This window comes from Myodes glareolus, chromosome 1 (assembly GCF_982192425.1).
Source record: "Myodes glareolus chromosome 1, mMyoGla1.1, whole genome shotgun sequence".
Taxonomy (NCBI): domain Eukaryota; kingdom Metazoa; phylum Chordata; class Mammalia; order Rodentia; family Cricetidae; genus Myodes; species Myodes glareolus.
Genome location: NC_142026.1, coordinates 12,458,299 through 12,478,203, shown reverse-complemented (window position 1 = coordinate 12,478,203; position 19,905 = coordinate 12,458,299). Strand labels below are relative to the sequence as shown.

General features: G+C 38.8%; 1 protein-coding gene across 2 annotated transcripts in view; it reads right to left on the bottom strand.

Annotated features, from left to right (window-relative positions):
• Spag16 (sperm associated antigen 16) overlaps positions 1–19,905 on the bottom strand; it is an 883,930-nt gene that overhangs the window by 811,409 nt on the left and 52,616 nt on the right. For both annotated transcript variants that reach the window (XM_048459370.3, XM_085698666.2), the window contains exons 8-9: positions 10,350–10,416; positions 159–268 (exon numbers count right to left, since the gene is read on the bottom strand). In XM_048459370.3, coding sequence (XP_048315327.3) covers positions 159–268; positions 10,350–10,416 — 177 coding nt within the window. The remainder of the gene's footprint in view (positions 1–158; positions 269–10,349; positions 10,417–19,905) is intronic.

Genomic DNA, 19,905 nt, shown 5'->3' with positions numbered 1-19,905 from the left:
GTGGATACTGTTTACCCAAGTTCTATTTTCCCCAGCAAAAGAGCTTGACATAAATAAACTCTAAGTCCTTTTGCACACACAAACTGACACTGTATGGACTGCACTCCTGTAATGATCAGAATGTGAAACACCAGCTAGGCGTATGGATGAATGCATACCTTTTTACCATTCTTCATCTTTGTTTTATGCCCATTTTCTTCCCTGGCTTCACGCAGACATTTCTGAGTAGGGCCTTCAGACTTATTTTCTTTCTCACAACTGTGACCAACTGCAAAACAAAAGTAAAACATTTACCTGTAAAAGATAGGATTGTGACAAACATGTAGGGACCAAGGTTCTTATGCATGCATTATAAGAGTATTAAAACTAATCTCTATTAGTTGTCATTATATGGGCTCATGAGATACATCAGTTTTTACCCACACTTCCTAACAATTCTGTTGACCTGAGTTTGATCTCCAGGCCCACATGGTGAGAGGAGTGAACTGATTCCCACAAGTTTTCCTCTGACCTGCACACTTGTGTGGTGGTGCACACTTGCATGTACATACACACACCTCATATACACACAAAATAAATGGTTTATTTTTTTTACTTTATGTATATGAGCGCTTTGTGTATATGTATGTGTGTTCATATATATATATATATAAATATATATATATATATTACACACACACACACACACACACATGCATGATTGGTGCCCACAGAGCAAAACAGAGGCATGAGAACCTCTGCATCTAAAATTAGAGATGTTTGCAATCAAACCCAGGTCTTCTGTAAGAGACAAAAGGGCTCTTAACCATGGAGCCATCTTCCCAGTGCCCTTCTCCTTTGTCTGTGTGTGTATGTGTGTGCATGCGCATGCATGTGTGAGTTCATGCTGTAAGGGGGGTTGTCTCACTGTGTAGCCTTGGCTGGTCTATAACTTACTAGGTAAACCGGGCTGGCTTCGAACTCAGAGATCAACCTGCTTCTGCCTCCTAAGTGCTAGGATTAAAGGTGAGCACACCTCTCGAAACACAGGCAAAACGAGGACTGGGAAGCAAAATACCACAGAGGCTTAGGATAGAACGAAACATGAATGGCAAAGAATAAAGAAAAAAACTAACGAGATAATCCATAATGATGTTCCGCTATATTCACAGATTGTTGCCTAGTGCAAGTCATCAGAGAGGCTTCATCAGCAACTGATAAAAATGTGCAGAGACACTAACATTAAGTGTAGACTGCTCGGGGATCCTGCAGAAGAGGAGGCAGAAAGATTGTAGGAGCCAGTGGTGTCAAGGGCACCACAAGAAAACTCACAGAAACTGAACCAACAGCCAGGGCACCTGCATGGGTCTGACCTAGGCCTCTATGTATATGTAACAGTTTGGTAACATGGTCTTTGTGTGAGACTCCGGACAGTGAGAGCAGGGTATGTGTCTGACTCTGGGGTTTGTTTTGGGGAACCGTTTCTCCTATTGGCTCCCCTCATCAAGTCTTAATGAAAAAGAAGGGCCTAGTCTCACCACAACTTAATATACCTTGACAAGCTGATATCCATGGGAGGACCTGTATCTAAAGAGAAACAATGGAGGAAGAGTAGATGGGGCAGGAGGAGGAGAGAAGGGAGGTGTGGGGGAACTTGGAAGAGGGGAGAAAGATGAAACTTTAGTTGGGTTGTAAAGCAAGCATAAAAACATGAATCAAAAAAGGTGTATATCACCAGCCACATTAATTTTTTTTCAAAATATGATTAAAATCCAAATATCGCAATATCCTATTGCTATATGAAATTTAAAGGTATTTAACTAATAACAATCTAAAATACTTTAAGTTGTATTTCAAAATTCACTTCCAAAAACGCAAGGAGGCATTACCTAGGAAGATTAATAAAATCAGAGTGTGAACCAATGACAGAGCACGGAAAGAGTCTCCAACCATGACATATTCAGGTTCCTCCATCATGAGATGGTGTGCTTATAAACAAGGTTGGACAAGGTCAAAGGACAAATTATAATGAATAGCAATATTTTAAATAAATGATAGATGTTTGAAAGATTACACAATTTTTTTAATCTACACCTCTTGATGTTAAGTACAGAGAGCAGTGAGCATAAAACCACATGGCAATACTTGCACCTCTGTCTCCCAGATCTCCTGAGACAGAAGCAATCTCATGGAATCATGACGAAGGGGAGTTACAGGAGAAGAATTTTGTGTTCACATCTTTCTAGTCACACAAATATAGGTACATATGACTTGCACTCTAATTGATTCAAAAGAACTAATGAGGGTGGATTCACTAACACACTAATAGACAGGTCAATAATGTGAGTGACAGCACTAGACTTATGGTAGGGAGAAAAACTATAAAGACAAAAATATCCAAATGATATCAATGTCTAGGCTTGAGAGAGAGAGAGAGAGAGAGAGAGAGAGAGAGAGAGAGAGAGAGAGAGAGATCTTCCCTCTGTGCAGAAATCAATTCAAAGTAGATCAAAAACCTTAAAGGCATGAAACTCTGAAACTGCTAGAAGAAAAAAATCCTTGAGGACATAGCCTGTCTTGGAATCCAGAAAAACATCTCAATAGCCCAGGAATTATAACAAGAACTGAAAGTTGATAAGCTAACCTTTGGGTAGAGGGTAAAGGCACTGGATATATAAGCCTGGTAACCTGAATTTGATCCCTACAATCTACATGTAAGAACTGACTCTACAAAATTGTCATCTGGCTTTTGTTTTTTAATACATGGTTTCACTCTGTAACTCTGGCTGTCCTGGAACTCACTCTGCAGACCAGGCTGGCCTCAAACTCACTGACATCCACCTATTTCTGCCTCTGGAATGCTGGTATTAAAGGTATATGCCATCATACCCAGCATGTCACGTGGCTTCTAAGTATACCAACACACATACATGCATACACAAATGCACAGACAGTGATTTATTTTTATAAAGAATTGGAATTGCATAAAACCAAAAAGCATACGCATAATAAAGACCATTTTGGCTTGCCTTCAAACAAATGATTGCTTGAAAATACAATGAACAGAGCAGGAGACATATCTGACATAGAACTAATATTCAGATTATAAAAAAGGAGTTAAAAACAAAATGATTTCATACAAATTTCCAATGAATATATCAAAAAAATCTCCAACTTCTTGGCCACCAATGAAGTGCAAATCAAAACTACATTGAGATGCTGTCTTATCCTAGTCAAAATTGCTATATGGAAAAACATTAACAAATATGAGTGATGCTATAGAGAAAGGAAGTTTTACATATTGCTGGTGGGTATATAAATTACTCCAGCCAGTATAGAACTCAGTGTGAAGGTTCTTCAAAAACCATAAAATAGAATTGTCAAATTATACAGCCACACCTGTTTCAAAGAATCGAAGTCTGCACACTATAGAGATACCTAAACATCCATACTGATTGCAGCACAGCCCAGTCAGGGATTCAACCTAGACATCTCACAGTAAGTAATCAAGTAAGAAAAGTAATATATATTCATATGCACAATGAATAGAACGTGGATTATCATAATTAGCTAAATGAGCCAGACTCAGAAAAACAAATATACCATACCTTCCTTCCTTAAGTTGTGTGTGTTAAGAAGTGGGGAGAACATAGATTGAAATGAAAAGACAGCCCAAGAGGAATACTGGGGAAACTGGAGGGGAGTAATAGAAAAGCTAAAGCAGAAAGGAGGGTTGGAAGGTCAAAGGTTCTGAGAGTGTGGTATGGTTCAAATACATGTTATACTTGCATTAAAATATCTTTATGAACGTAGTCATTATGTACATTAAATACAAGATAAGTTTTGCTTGTTTCCTTGTTTGTGAAAATGAAAAACACAGAATTTAGGAAAAACTGTTTGAAAGGTAATAATAATCTTTTTAAATTAGACCACATCATCTGGATATATCACAAGACTGAGCATCTCGTGATACTAAACTATACTATAATTATATTTTACTTATGGTTTTATAAATAAAGCTTACCTAAAGATCAGAAGGGCAAAGTTAGAGGTCAGACTATGGAAGGACACATCTTTAATCCCAGGATTTTAGAAACAGAGGCAGGTGAACCTCTGTGAGTTCAAGGCCTCCCTGGGCTACACAAGATCAATGCAGAAAGAAATCCAGGTGGTGGTGCCTCACGTCTTTAATCCCAGTACTAGGGACTCATATGTCTTTAATCCCAGCACTAGTATGAATATAAAATGGGAGGAAAGAGAGGCTCTGTCTGCTTAGGCAGCTTAGTCTTCCTACTCTGTGGTCAAACAATCTTGGTATCTTACAGATAAGACTTCTGTAGTGACTAAACTGTTTTGCTTTTCTGGTTTTTGAGCTGAACCCCAATATTTGTATCTTGGTTTTTATTATTTGTGCTACAAATGGTGCCCAACATGGGGCAATAATTTCCACATGAAACCTAAGAGAGTTTTAAAAGAAAAGTATTCTAAGCACACAAGAACAGAGTCAAGCACAGATTCTTTGCAATCATCATTAATCCAGTAGGCTTTGTTTGCTGGTGGCAAACAGAGGCGCGGATCCTTTAATAAAAGCTTCCTTGTAGCCTGCTACATTACTGCATTTGTTTATGAGTTGTAGGAGTTTCCTGGTAGACTTTTTGGGGTCACTTATGCATCCTATCATATTAACACCAAAAAGTGGGAGTTTGACTTCTTTTCCGATTTGTATTTCCTTGATCTCCTTTTATTGTCTTACAGTTCTAGCTAGAGCTTAAAGTATAAAAATCAGTGGCCTTTCTTTATACAGATGATAAACAGGCTGAGAAAGAAATCAGAGAAACATTACCCTTCATAATAGCCACAAATAATATACTGTGGCATAACGCTAATCACACAAATGAAAAACCTTTAAAGAACTTTAAATCTATGAAGAAAGAAATTTTCCAAAAAATGGAAAATCTGCCTTGCTCTTGTGTAGGTAGAATTAACATAGTAAAAATATCAATCTTACCAAAAGCAAACTACAGTTTCAATGTAATACCCATCAAATTCCAAGCAAAATTCTTCACAGACCTCAAAAGAATAATGGTCAATTTCATATGGAAAAAATAAAAATGAAGGATAACCAAAACAATCCTGTATAATAAAGGAACTTCTAGATGCTTCACAAACCTGACATCAAACCCTACTATACAGAACTACAGTACTGAAAACAGCCTGATATTAGAATAAAAACAGACAAGAGGACCATTTAATTAAAGACCCAGATATCAATCCACACATCTATGAACAGCTACTTTTGACAAAGAAGTCACAATTATACAATAAGGGAAAAGGCATCTTCAACAAATGGTTCTGGAATAACTGAATGTCTACATGTAGAGAAATGCAATTAGATCAATATCTATCTATTACCATGCTCAAATCTCAAGTCCAAATGGGTCAAAGAGCTCAACATAAATTCAGTCAAACTGAACCCCATAGAAGAGAAAGTGGGAAGTACACTTGAATGTATTGGTACAGGAGACCACTTCTTAAATATAACCCCAGTAGCACAGACACTGAAAGAAACAATTAATAAATGGAACCGCCTAAAACTGGGAAACTTCTGTAAAGCAAAGGACACGGTCAACAAGACAAAATGGCAGTCTACAGAGATGGGAAAAATCTTCAAAAACCCCTGATCTCCAAAATATATAAAAACCTCAAGAAGCTTGACATCATAAGAACAAACAATCCAATGAAAAATGAGGTACAATACTAGCCCCATCAAAATCCCATCAAACTTCTTCACAAACATTGCGAGAACAATAATCAACTTTATATGGCAAAACAAAAAACCCAGGATAGCCAAAACAATCTTATACAATAAAGGAACTTCTGGAGGCATTACCATCCCTGACTTCAAACTCTATTACAGAGCAACAGTATTGAAAACAACTTGGTATTGGCATAAGAACAGAGAAGTCGACCTATGGAATCGAATAGAAGACTGGATATTAACCCACAAACCTATGAACACCTAATTTTCGACAAGGGAGCTAAAGATATACAATGGAAGAAGGAAAGCATCTTTAACAAATGGTGCTGGGAAAACTGGATGTCAACCTGTAGAAGAATGAAAGTAGATCCATATCTATCACCATGCACAAAACTCAAGTCCAAATGGATTAAAGACATCAACATTAATCTGTCCACTTTGAACCTGATAGAAAAGAAAGTGGGAAGTAGTCTACAAGATATAGGCACAGGAGACCACTTACTAAGTAGAACCCCAGTAGCACAGACAATAAGAGAATCAATGAATAAATGGGACCTCCTGAAACTGAGAAGCTTCTGTAAAGCAAAGGACACTGTCAGTAAGACAAAAAGTCTACCTTCAGACTGGGAGAAGATCTTCACCAACCCTTCATCAGACAAAGGTCTGATCTCCAAAATATACAAAGAACTCAAGAAACTAGACACTAAAACTTTAATTAACCCAATTAAAAAATGGGGTACTGAACTGAACAGAGAATTCTCAACAGAAGAACTTCGAATGGCCGAAAGACACTTAAGGTCATGCTCAACCTTTTTAGTGATCAGGGAAATGCAAATCAAAACCACTTTTAGATACCATCTTACACCTCTCAGAATAGCTAAACTCAAAAACACCAATGATAGCCTATGCTGGAGAGGATGTGGAGTGAGGGGAACACTCATGCATTGTTGGTGGGAATGCAAACTTGTGCAGCCACTTTGGAAATCAGTGTGGCGGTTTCTCAGGAAACTGGGAGTCAACCTCCCTCAGGACCCAGCATTTCCACTCTTGGGAATATACCCAAGAGATGTCCTGTCATACTACAAAAGTATTTGTTCAACTATGTTCATAGCAGCACTATTTGTAATAGCCAGAACATGGAAACAACCTAGGTGCCCCTCAATAGAAGAATGGTTTAAAAAGGTGTGGAACATATACACATTAGAGTTTTACTCAGCGGTAAAAAACAATGACATCTTGAATTTTGCATGCAAATGGATGGAAATAGAAAATGCTTTACTGAGTGAGGTAAGCCAGACCCAAAAAGAGGAATATGGTATGTACTCACTCATAAGTGGATTCTAGCCATAGTTAAACGTCTTTGAGTCCATAATTTGTGATCCTAGAAAAGCTAAATAAGAAGGTGAACCTGAGGAAAATCATATAATTATCCTTTTGGATATTGGAAGTAGACAAGATCGCCAGGCAAACTTGGATACACGGGGGGTGGGGTGTGGAAGTAAGGGGAGATGGTTAGAGAGAAGGGAGAAGGGGAGGATGGGGAATAGCTTGGGGGAATGGGATGGGGGGAGGGAGGAATGATGGTTATGGGAGCAGGGAAGTTTATATCTCAACTAAGTGAGCCATTTTAGGGTTTGCAAGAGACTTGATTCTGGAGGGGTTCCCAGGCCCAAGGAGAGGTCCCCAGATTGTTCCCTGGACAGCAGAGGAGAGGGTGCCTGAACTGGCCTTGGCCCATAACCATACTGATGAATATTTTGCATATCACCATAGAACCTTCATCTGGCGATAGATGGAGATAGAGACAGAGACCCACATTGGAAAACTGGACTTAACTCCCTGAGTCATGCTCCTTTAATACCAGCACTTGAGGGAACATAAATTAGAATGAGAGAGAGGCTCCGTCTGCTTAGGCTGCTTAGTCTGCAGTTGCCCAGCCTTGGTAGAGGTGAGACTTTTCTAGTGGCTAGATTGCTTTGCTTTTCTGGTTTTTGAGTTGAATCCCCTAATCTGACTCTGTGGTTTTATTATTCGTGCTACACGAAATACTCATTAATTCACCTATATGGTATAGGGAGTACCTCGAGTGTTGAGCAAGAAGTATGATAAAGAGTACTGTTCATCTGTAAGGACTAAAACAGGAAATGCTTTGATTTCTACACAGCATACTGATTTCCTCTATGAATGCCTGAAGACATGTTTAATAATTTTCATTTTATCAAACATATCGATGTGTAGATATTAAAATTCTTAATTTCTTATTATATATGGATGAGCCCTCCTTACATGGTTTAAAAGTAAGGCAGGGACAATGTCCGAGGACACAAGAGTCGGAGAGATGACCTTGTGCCTCACCAGTTGCAGAACTCGAGAAAGACCTCAGACTTTGCCTGGGCAGCACAATCCAGCTGACCCTGTGAACAGGGCACAGATGATCTTGTTCTGTGAAAATGTGTGAGAGATCTGACCCCATTCCTCATCTGCCATATGGTAGAACAGACAAGAGAGAGATGCCCTCCTCCATCCCGCATCCCTTGTCACCTGTGGCAGGCTGGAGAAGGGACCATGGGTTACAAGAATGGATAAACTGACCCTGCACCTTACCAAATGAGAGTCTCAGGAAAGCAGACTCTTGCCTGGGCAAAACAATAGACCTGGTCCTAGTGGTGCAGGTGCAGGTGAGCCCATCCTGAGGGTGTGAGAGCAGGAGAGCTAGCCCTACTTCTTGCTTCTTCTTACAATGATTGAGCTAGCTAGGGCAATGCTCAGAGCTTGCCATGGTGGTGTCGATGAGGAGAAACTGGGGTCTGACCAACTCAGCTACCACCCAGGCCCCAAATCTGGACTATGAGTTGGCCCACCCCAACATCCACCTCAATGGTGAACTACTGGAGCATGTGAAGGGACCAGATCTGTAGATCCAAAGCTACAGAATCTCAGTGACCTAAGGCAACAACAGGATATCCAAGAGGCATCCCAGTGAGTGTCCAGTATAGAGAGTGTAACAGAAGCTAGAAGCCTTGAACCAATGACTCATCGCAACAAACACTTACAAGTAAAGATATGCAGACTAAAGGGTACACTGTATGACTTACTGTGTCACAGCTCCCACACTGAAACTTCTTTTTCTTTTGGTATGTGAGTTTGTTTATTGACATATTTTCTCTTAAGTCCTTGAACATATTCACAAACGCTTGTTCAACATTCTTTCATTTGTTAAATTCAATACCTGAAGCATTGGTTTCATTTTTGTAGTTGTTGTTGCTGGGTTTTTTTGTTTGTTTATTTGTTTTATTTGGTTTAATATGGTTTGGGTTTTTGAGACAAGGTTTCTCTGTGTAGCCCAGGCTATCCTGGAAACTGATCTGTAAATTAGGCTGACCTTGAAGTCAGAGATCCACCTGTCTCTGCCTACTGAGTGTTGGGATTAAAGCTGTGCGCCACTATGGCCTAGCCATTTATTATTTCTTATCTTGACTGTGAGCCATGCATTTATATTTATTCAAATGTTTAGCTATGAACTGGACACAGAGATGACATGCTGTAGAGATTCTCAGCAATCATCTTCATCTGAAGGGTGTTGGCTTTTATTTAAAATAACAGTTTAATTTTTGACTAATCAATTTGAAATTCAAGGCTTAATTTTATTGTATTTTGGGTAAATTTATATAAGGGCCTAAGTTTTTCAATGCACTAAGTTGGTAAGACTCTAGCTCCAAACTCATTCTACTATAAACCCAACATGAATTTTGTCCCTGGTTTTCTAGAGCAGAAACGGGATGCTGAAGGTTAGTGTGCTGTTAAAGACACACATAAAGCCTGTTCACCAGGCACAGCTATCCTGCAATACCTCTTTTCAGGGCTTGACCTGCAGATTTCTAGTCTCTTCTTAATCCTACAGAAATTTCCCTCTCTTCCCAGACTCAGACAGACCTAAGGTGTACAAGATGCCATGTCATCAACTAAGGACTCATATTCCACTCCCTCATAGAAGCGACCACTGTTCATTGCAATTCCTTCTCTATGACATTTTCTACATCAACTAAGGACTCATATTCCACTCCCTCATAGAAGCGACCACTGTTCATTGCAATTCCTTCTCTATGACATTTTCTACAGATTCTAATTGTTTTAGCAGCTCTAAACTATAATATTCCCCTTTTCATTTCAGTAAGACTGCCATATTCTAGCTTCCCATTTCCATGAGGTTTTGTTTGGAAGTTTTCTGAGACATGATACCATCGTTGACTATGGAGTTGTCTATATTTTTTTCAGTATTTTATCTTCTTAAACTTGCACTGTATAGTTGCCAATGCCTAAACTCCATTGCCTTATTTACCCTTTAGTTCTAGTGGCATCTGTGGAGGAAGGCTGGTTGGGTGCCAGGATATTTCAACATCTGCAAAAGTCTTTCTATAGTACCTAAAACATATTTTTGTTTAAAATAAGTCTGTATGGTGTCATATCCGGATCTCCTATTGATCTGTTTATTTACAAACTAGTTTCCAAAACCTTTATTCTCTCTTAAATATATCTAGAAAAATGGTCATAGATAAAGCTAAAATATCACCAGGTCAGAACTAAAAATTAAACATTCATAATATGTTTTTACCTTTGACTATAGGAACCTCAATATGTCTGATGTCTATGTTCTTCAGTGTTGCTTGAAGCCCAGAAATCTAAAAGCAGACAATGCAAACATATGTATTTAGATATAATACATTTTACTGTAAGTGCAATATACACTAAATGAATTTAAAATGTTAAGTAAAATGCAGTCTTTAATAGATGATTGCAAAATATCAAAAATATTAATCTCTCTCAAATCCATGCTTTTAAGTCATAAAACATCAAACATGAACTTTATCTGAAAGATGGCATTATTTTAGTTAAAAGTCAATTACACAGTCAACTATTAATCATCCGCTACAAAAAGCATTTGAAGTGTGCATCTTACAGCATAATTTCTTAAACCAAGGATGCTCTCTAGATATTTTGACAACTGTTTAGCTCTACTTTGAGAGAGGATTTTTCTCAGCTGAAAACTCTTCACAATTTGCCTTTTTTATCTGTAACCTATGCAATTTATTCTTTTATTTATAAACTACAGGATAAGTATTATTCCGAAACCAAAATGTGAACAACCATTTTATTCCCATAACAATTATTTATTACACACATAATCTTGCTTATCAATCATGTCTTATAATTACGAACATCTACTGGATGTGTGGCATAGCTTTACCTACACACCCCAAATTTAAAATTCAATCTTTAAAGCCATCTCGTTCTTTACTGTACATAGTTATCCAAACATAAAATACCTCCCATTTAATTACATACAAATGTACACATTTCTCAACTATCACTAGATACCAATATATTTACTTTCAAAAGTAGCAGATAAACCCTAATCAGCTGATGGGCACTAATGGAATGCTAGGGTAAGATGAATGGCAGATCAGTATCCTCAGAAGGTGAATGGGTTATAAACTCATCAGAATACCATAAACATCATAGATTAGTGGTTGATCAGCGCTGAGAATTGCAGTCTGCCCCACACTCAGGCTCACATTCTCCACAAATGATGGCTTAATGTTAATACATTACCATGAAGTAAAGTCTAGTTTTTTGGTTTTCATGTATGCCCCTAGATTCCATGCAGAATATCACCTTGCCCTCAGTCACTGTGTCCCTCAGCCTCCTCTGGACTTAAACCTTTCTGAAATTCTCCTTTATTGTTATGCCTTTGAGCACTTGGAAAGTAGTGGTTGGAAAGAACCCTGCAGGATGATGGCCTTAAACGTGGCAGACTTACTTTTCCTGCAGTTAAACTATAATTAGGGATTTCAGGGGGGTTTTCACAGAGGAGAAATGTCATAATTTCTCTGTATTATGTGTGCTACATGTAGCACACATACCTCACAGGTACTTGCTGTCAAAAAGACTTAAGCTGATGATCTCAAGCTTGGTACATGGAAGAGGCAGTTTGCCAGATTTCTTCACTGCAGTGACGTGGGGTGTTCCTTTTTCTGTGTATCTACACTGCGTTTAGAAGCAAGTCTTTAAGTACATCCAACACTTAACTACTGAATTGTCAAGTTCCATCTCCCTGAGAGAGAATATTCGGTATTCTTCTATATGCAAATTTGTCTATTACACACACACATACACACACACACACACACACGCACGCACACACACACACACACACACACACACCATTATTCACTGGATCATTTCTATAATTTAAGACCACAGACATTTACATTTACTTTAAATTATACAAATTCCACATTGTTTATCTTGTTGGTCAAACTGTTACAGGCTACAAAATTGAGAATTATTTCTGGAAACACTCTGTCTTATTTAGGTTTCTGTTGCTGTGGTAAATACCATAATCAAAAACAGCCTAGAGAGAAAAAAGCAGTTTTCATTCACCATGGAGGGAACTCAGGATTGGAACTCAAAGCAAGACTCCAAAATCAGGGACTGCAGAAGAGGCCATGGAAGAACATTGCTTACTGGCTTGCTCCTCATGTCTTGTTAAGTTTGCTTTCTTGCCAGGACCACCAGACCAGAGTGGTAAACAATGCACAACAAACTGGACACTCCCACATCAATCATGAATCAAGAAACTGTCCCCAGAAACTTTCCTAAAAGTCAGTGTTATAGAGACATTTTCTCAATTGGCGTTTCCTCTTTACTAAGGCTCTAGTTTGTGTTAAGTTGTTAGTTTGTACAGAGTCTTAGAATCAGAAATGTGACTCCGTTTTTGGATACTTGGCTACTAGGAGCTTTTAAACCATATAACTAGTGATGGAATCATCTGGACTCCAATGGAACTGGGTAGATCCACAATCACGTATGGCTGCCTACAGAACACATCACTTCTCTTGGATGGGCTCTACTCTGTGCCTACAGCTTCCCCTCAGTGTGGTCCTATTCTCTAACATCTCAATAATCCCAACTGAAAATTATTTGTTAAGGACAGGAATGTGGGTGAACTGGAAGCTATAGACAAAGTGACAGTTGAGATAGCATCTATATTCATTAAAGAGAAATTTCCTTTGTCAGATACCTTAGTCCATTAATTTTTAATTAAATCTCTTTCCCATTCATGAAATACAAGGAGAACTCAGCCAGATTCTTTTCGAAAATCTAACATTACTTGTTCTAGCTCTGTTCCTGACAGATTCCTTGCTCTCTGAAATCGTATGAGATGGACTCCACATTTTTCGTTTTTCTCATCGTGTTCACTTCCTAACAGCTACTGGATTCTACCTTTGGCATGCTAGAGACTTTCTGGCCCGAAGTCCCAAACTCTTCCTCATTCTTCCCAGAAGCCAACCCCACAGCCTCTGGGAACCACGTGTGTCAGGTGTATCCCAGTGATCGCCCCACTCTTCAGTACCAGTTATCTGCATTGGTGCTTTTCATGTGCCTTTGCCAGCTGCCTGAAAAGCAAGTGGGGATGCAGGTGTCACCTCACAGTCCCTCGTGGGAGAGATGTGAGGGCAGGTGCATGAGAGAGCTAGTCACGTCACATAAATAACCAGGAAGCAGAAAAATTCTGGTATTCAGTTTGCTACCCTCATTATATTTGGTCTTGAACTTGAAGCCACAGCATTGTTATTCTATTTTCAGTTAAACCTTTATGGAAGTATCTTCAGAGACCTGCCCAGATGTGTCTTTCCATGGCAACTGTAAATTTCATCAAGCTGAAAATGACAATTAACCAATTACTTTCTAATCAACTTGCAGTTTAGCACTTATGAATTATGGAATTTTTCAGAAAAATGAATATCTTTCATTAAAATTTTGAAAAATATTTTCATAAAATTGCAAAACTAACAATTAGAATTGTAAGGTTTTAATTTTTAAATAAACTTAAAAGAGTCAGGTTAATGTTTCTTATGTACCAAAGGAATTTAAAAGCATGTCCTTACTAGATTTTTATATAGTAAATGTACACTTTCACTCTTTAAGATATAAATTGAAAGGCATAGAATTTTCTAAATTCTGAGAGCTACACTTAACCACATTGATAGGGAAAATCTCAAAAGCTTCACTCCCAAATGAAGAGCTAGACAGGCAGTTAATATAAGTATTACAGCTCTGGAGGGAAAGGTATCCTGACTTGTGGGAAAGTCAGGCTATACCCGAATCTGTGAAGGGAAAGTATCCCGGATACATACACCCGGGGTCTTGTGGGGAATGGTCGTCCCACAGGATGTGGCAATACTGCTCCTCTGCAAGAGAGAGTCATTACAGCTGAGCTGTGCTCTATCCCTGTAAGGGAGCTTCCCAGCAAAGGTAGGTGTCTATCTCTTCTCAGCTCTGGCCTTTCGTTTGCTTCATTCTGCTAAGCTGAAACCCCTGCAGAAATGAAGCAATGGGCTCCAGCGAAAAGTTGTTTCGGCTCTGCTCCCCTAATGGAGCATCCTAGCAGGGGTGTTGGTTGGTTTTTTTTTTCTGCTCTGCTCCCCCAAGGGAACTTCCCAGCAGAGATTCTGCTCTGCACCAGTGAAAGATCTTTACCCAAAACTCTTTCAAGATATTTATTCAGGAAGGAGAAATTCAGGGGAGTGGCTGCCTCTGCCAGGTTGGAGAAGAAGAGCTGAAAGCTGAACATGCAGAGGGGCTTATATAGAACTTCTTTGGGGCAGTTTTTCTAGGGAGATTTTTAGGGAGGGTATTGGTCAGATTTTAATACCCTTAAGCTTGGACAAGTTCAGACTGGCCAGTTTTTCGGTTCAGGGATTCATTGGCTTCATGTTCAGTTGATGAGGGGTAGAATTGGCTCTGGTTTCAGGGTCAGGGTAGATTTGTTTCACTGGCTCAACAATAATAGTGTAGAAGAAGATTGAATTTGAGATGAAGTTCTAGAAACATGGGAGAATCTGGAGCAGGACAGAGGAGAGTGGGAAATGGTATTAATACGGTACCCATGAGTGAAATTCTAGAGGAATTTTAATTCTAAAAATTCTAAATTATGACACTTCACAATGCAACTATTATGTATGCTATAAACTACTATTACTAAAACAAAGAAAGTTAAATATTCATTAAGATAAGGATTTAAGGAAGTGATGATCAGGGTTTCCACAGTAAGCAGGAGATTCCTTTTGCTGCCCTTAACTCACATCTTTAGGGTGCGAGTTAAAAGGGAATTCTCAGAGCAAACCCAATTCTACGCTTATGTTTAAAAATAAGCATTAATGTGATTTATCCTCTGGGATGAATCATAGGTAATATTTTCAGATATTTAAATGAATTTTTCTTTTATAAATATTTTGATTAAATTAATTCTATGGCTTCATGACACTAATAGTTTTAGTAAGATTAGTGAATAGTGAGACAGTCAGCGCATAACTGATAAATACGCTCTTAAAAGAAAAAGTTTGTTGACAACAGATTAGTCTTTATATTAAAGCTAGCCAAACAGGCTCAGTCCTGGAATCACGGGCATGACTTGCTTCCCAAGAGAATGTTTACGAATTAAACCACAGTCTTTTCTGGGATCAGGGTAATTGGCTCAGGAACTATAACAGTGTGATATCTGACAGTCATTTTGCTACCTAGTAACTTGGCTTCCCCAAATTATAAATTATCTACTTCTTAGTATATGGACAATCGATACTGTAAGTGAGTGTGAGTGTTATAGCTCTGGAGATGCAAAGAGTTCCTGACTTATTGGGAAGTCAGACTATACCTAGAGCGGCAATGGGACAGCTCTGGAGGCTGAAGCTGCAATAGGACAGCTCAGCCCTGGAGGGAAAGGTGTCCTGACTTCTCAAGAAGCCAGGTTATCTGAAGATGGGGTGTGGTGGGCATGGTCTCCCTGCAGGATATAGAAATCCTGTTTCTCTCCTAAAGAGAGCCATTACAGCTGAGTTTCCTCTGTTCCCATAAGGAATGTCCTAGCAGGGTTATTCACTTCTTCTGGGACCCCAGATGTTATTGCTGCTACACTCTGCTAAAGAAGAAGCCCCTTAAGGAATGTAGCAATCTCCTCCAGCTCTGGTGAAAAGTTGTTACTCTTTCTTCTCAGCATCCTCCCTTCTCCAAGGGAATGTCTCAGCAAGGCTCCTCTGTTCTGTTCTACTCAGCCCTGCTCAGTCCCCTTAAGGGAATATCTTAGCAAGGTTTTTCTGTTTGGTACCCTAAGAGACATCTCAGCAAGGTTCTTCTATTCTGTTCCGGTGAATGGAGATCTTCACCCAAAAATCTTTTAAGAAAGATCTCTATTTGGGAAGGAGGAGTCCAGGACAGTGACTGCCTCTGCCTGCGTGGAAAAGGACAGCTGGCCCCAGAACAGGCAGAGGGGCTTACATGGCGCTTCTTAGGGGTGTAGTTTTCCTAAGGAGAAGGTTTTCTGCTCGGAAATTGTTTAGTTTTCCTGCCCAGGGATTGGTTAGTTTAGTTGATCAGGGGCAAAGATGGCTCTGATTTCAGAGCCAAATTGTGTTTCTTTCACTGGTGCTTTTTAGTCTTTTGGCTCTAATTTTAGGGCCAGGACATATTTCTTTCACTGGCTCTGATTCTAGGGACAAAGTGTGTTCCTTTGGCACTGGTTTCAGAGTCGGAGTTTGTGCCTTTGGTTCTGGGTTCAGGGATAAAATGTTTCTTTCACTGGCTGTAGGTTCAGAGTCAGGAAGCTCAGGGATTGGTTTGCTTCTTGCACCGGGGTTGATTGGTTTTATGTTTCTATTGGTCATGGGTAGAATTCGCTCTGGTTTCAAGGTCAAAATGTGTTTTCATTACTGGCCTTTTTTAGCTTTCTGGCTCTAATTTCAGGTCTAAGGCGTATTTCTTTCACTGGTTCTAGGGCCAAAGTGTGTTTCTTTGGCTCTGATTTCAGAGCCATGGTGTTAGTTATTCTTTGGTTCTGGGTTTAGGGATAAAGTGTTTCTTTCACTGGTTCAGGTTTCACAGCCAGGGTATGTTTCTTTAACTAGCTCTGGTTTCAGGGCCAGGGTGGATTTCTCTGACTGGCCTTTTTACCCTAAAGATAAACAACTTTTCCTAAACCTATTAACTGGCATTATTGTATAAACTTTATTATTATTGCTTAATAATCATTGGACCCATTTTAGATTTAAATAAAATACTTTGTGTGTGAGTCATCATGTATAATACAGAACTTAAGAGAAAAATGTTGGATTTCATATCATATTTGCAGTGATATCTGTAAAACAATCCTGAAAACCCATGAAGTACCCAGGATCAACTTCATTCTTAGTGAATCTATTTAAATAGACATTTTCATACTGTAATGAGTCTACAACTTTGAACAGTAGACGTACCTGAGAGAATAAACCTAACTGCTCCATTTCAACATCAAGAAATAAATTCTAGCATTTCCCAACAGTAAATATTATCCAAATCTGTATTCTTTTTTAAAATCAAGTAAAAAATAAGAACAGATGTGAAGATTGCTGAGACAAATGGGGCACAGAATGGCTTTCAGTGTATAATAGTACAGAAACATAGCCCCTACAACAGAACAAAGAAACACAAAGAGTTAGAGCCCAAGACAAGAGAAATCAGAGGTCAGGCATGAGAAAGGACTTGAAGCAAAAGACCAACAAATCAAGTAGTTTGAAATTGCTCCAAATACAGCACATACATTCCTAATTCCTCAGGGAGCAGCCGGGAACAATGCTATGCTTTACAGAACTTTCATATTTTATAATATTCTAAAACACTATAGGACCTTTCAGGTGGTACTTACAACTCTGCACCCAGTCCTCTTCATACTTCAGTAGAGTACATAGAACTGTTAGCATTAAAGTAGTTTTGTTTCAGGCTAGTTTACTGAGTATGAGCGTTTTTGCCTGAATGAAAGTATGTGCGCCACTTATGAGCCTGGTAAGCTTGCAGGTCAGAAAAAGGCATCAGATCCCCTGAAACTAGGATAGTAGGTGGTTGTGAACCGCATGGGTTCTGGGAGCCCTTCCAGCATAATAAGTGCTCTTAGCTACTAAGCTATCTCCCCTGCCTCACGAATGTTATCATTTAAAATACCAGACCAGGAACACAAGTCTGGCATGATATACTGCTAAATGCTCACAGCTACAATAGCAAAGGCAATGGAGTTAGTCAGGTTCCATGACTTGCATTTAAAAGAACTACTAGGAACAGAGTACATCAACACAATACCAAAAATGAGCAGACTTAATTGATAAACAACACCAGAAAGCAGACAGAACTAGAATGTAGAATTTACACCATACGAATATTTATATAGCCTTTTGACCCATAATAATGAAGAAATTTAATAGAAAATTAATTTTTGCAAAGCAGTTAATATCATTTTTATACATCATGTGTTAAGTTTTAACAAGTTATTTTAACCCAGAAGGATCTGGATGATCTTTTGTCTTCAGCAGGAGTATGGGCTGAAGGACAAATAAAACCAGTTTTTTTTTTATAGTCCCAACAGTTTTCTGTGCATCTGTGCCATGTTATATAAAATTAAAACCTGACTCACTTCACAAAATATCAGTCCTAAAGGCAAGTGACTCGTCCATGTTTGATGTGTAAGAAAATATAAAAGACCTGAATATTTCAGGACTAATTTACAAACTACTAAGATTCACATGATTATTCCCAATTCTTATCTTTTTCTAATAAGGCAGTAATTAAGTCTGAAACCCAAATATTGTATGCACATCCTAAATGTACTCAATATGGCCTCTGACCTTAAAGAACCACCATCATGTTAGAAACAAGGGGAAGGAGAATGTTTCCAAGCACATAACTTAGCCCGAGACACACAGCAGATGAGATGGCACAGCCAGTTCTGCTCGGTTTGCAGAAGCAGAAGTCAGGACCCAGGGACAGTGTGAGCAAGCTGCAAGCATTAGTCTTCATTGCCAACTTCACTGGACTTAGAATTTATAGAAACACACTTCTGAACGTGTCTGTGATGCCATTTACAGAAAGAACTGAGGAGGAGAGACCCATCTTGAATGCATACAGGCAACACCACTCCAGGGGCTGGGATCCTTGACCGAATAAAAACGAAGAAGCAAGCTGAGAAGGAGCAGCCTCATTTCTCAGCTTCCTGATGGTGGCTGCCGTGGTAACAGCTATCTCACACTCCAGCACCATGGTGTCCCTGCCATAATGGGCTGCATCCTCAACTGGGAACTCTTCCCTCCTTCCTTTCCTTTTCTCAAGTATTGTCATAGTATTGTCAAAACAATGAGAAACATCACTAATACTTACCAGTGTTAGTGTAAAAAGAATCAATAAAATCAGACTTTTAGAGCTTGAAATAAATGTGGTAAAAATTTAGATAATTAAAACACCCATTTTATTCAGTATTGCTTACAATATTATTTTAAATATTCAAGGACACAAAATTAAAATTCAAATACAAAAGGCATCAAAACAGTGATGTTTTATATTTTAATGGTTAAGAATTTTAATGAAGAAACAAAAATAACATTATTTTAAAACATCTTAATATTATAGCAACTGTATCACCATCAAGAAAGCTTTTGTAGCTTCTGAGTTTGGGCGTAAGTAAAAATGTGCAGCAAACAACAAACGAATATTAAGCACAGTCACAATTATGCATTCTTTAACAAACTGTTACACATTTACATATTTTAATGTGGCATGTCAACATTTTGCTTTTTTTTTTCTTAAATTCTATGCCAACAGTGCCTCCCCAAGGCCTGCACACAAACACACTTCGGGTAGAAGGTAAGAGCGGCACTCAACATAAAGGAAGGAAATTAAACCATAGTTAAGAGCACCAAATATATATTTAGAAGCAATTTCCAAGGATTTTCTCATTTATCTCATTTTCAGGACAATATTATTTTGTGACTACCACTTACTAACACTGTCTTGCACCTCTGAGGGTGTGTGAGGCAGGAGCTAAGTCTCTAGAGCAGAGATTCTCAGCCTTCCTAGTGCTACAACCCTTTAATACAGTTCCTCCTTGTGCTGTGGTGACTCCCACCATAAAATTACTTCATTGCTACTTCAGGACTGTAATTTTGCTACTGTTAGGAATATTAATACAACTAAACAATATGGAGGATATCTGATTTGCAACCCCATGAAAGGGTAATTCCACACCCTCTCCATACGGGTCTCCACCCACAGGTTGAGAAGTGCTGCTCTAAAGGGAGTCAGTGAAATGACTC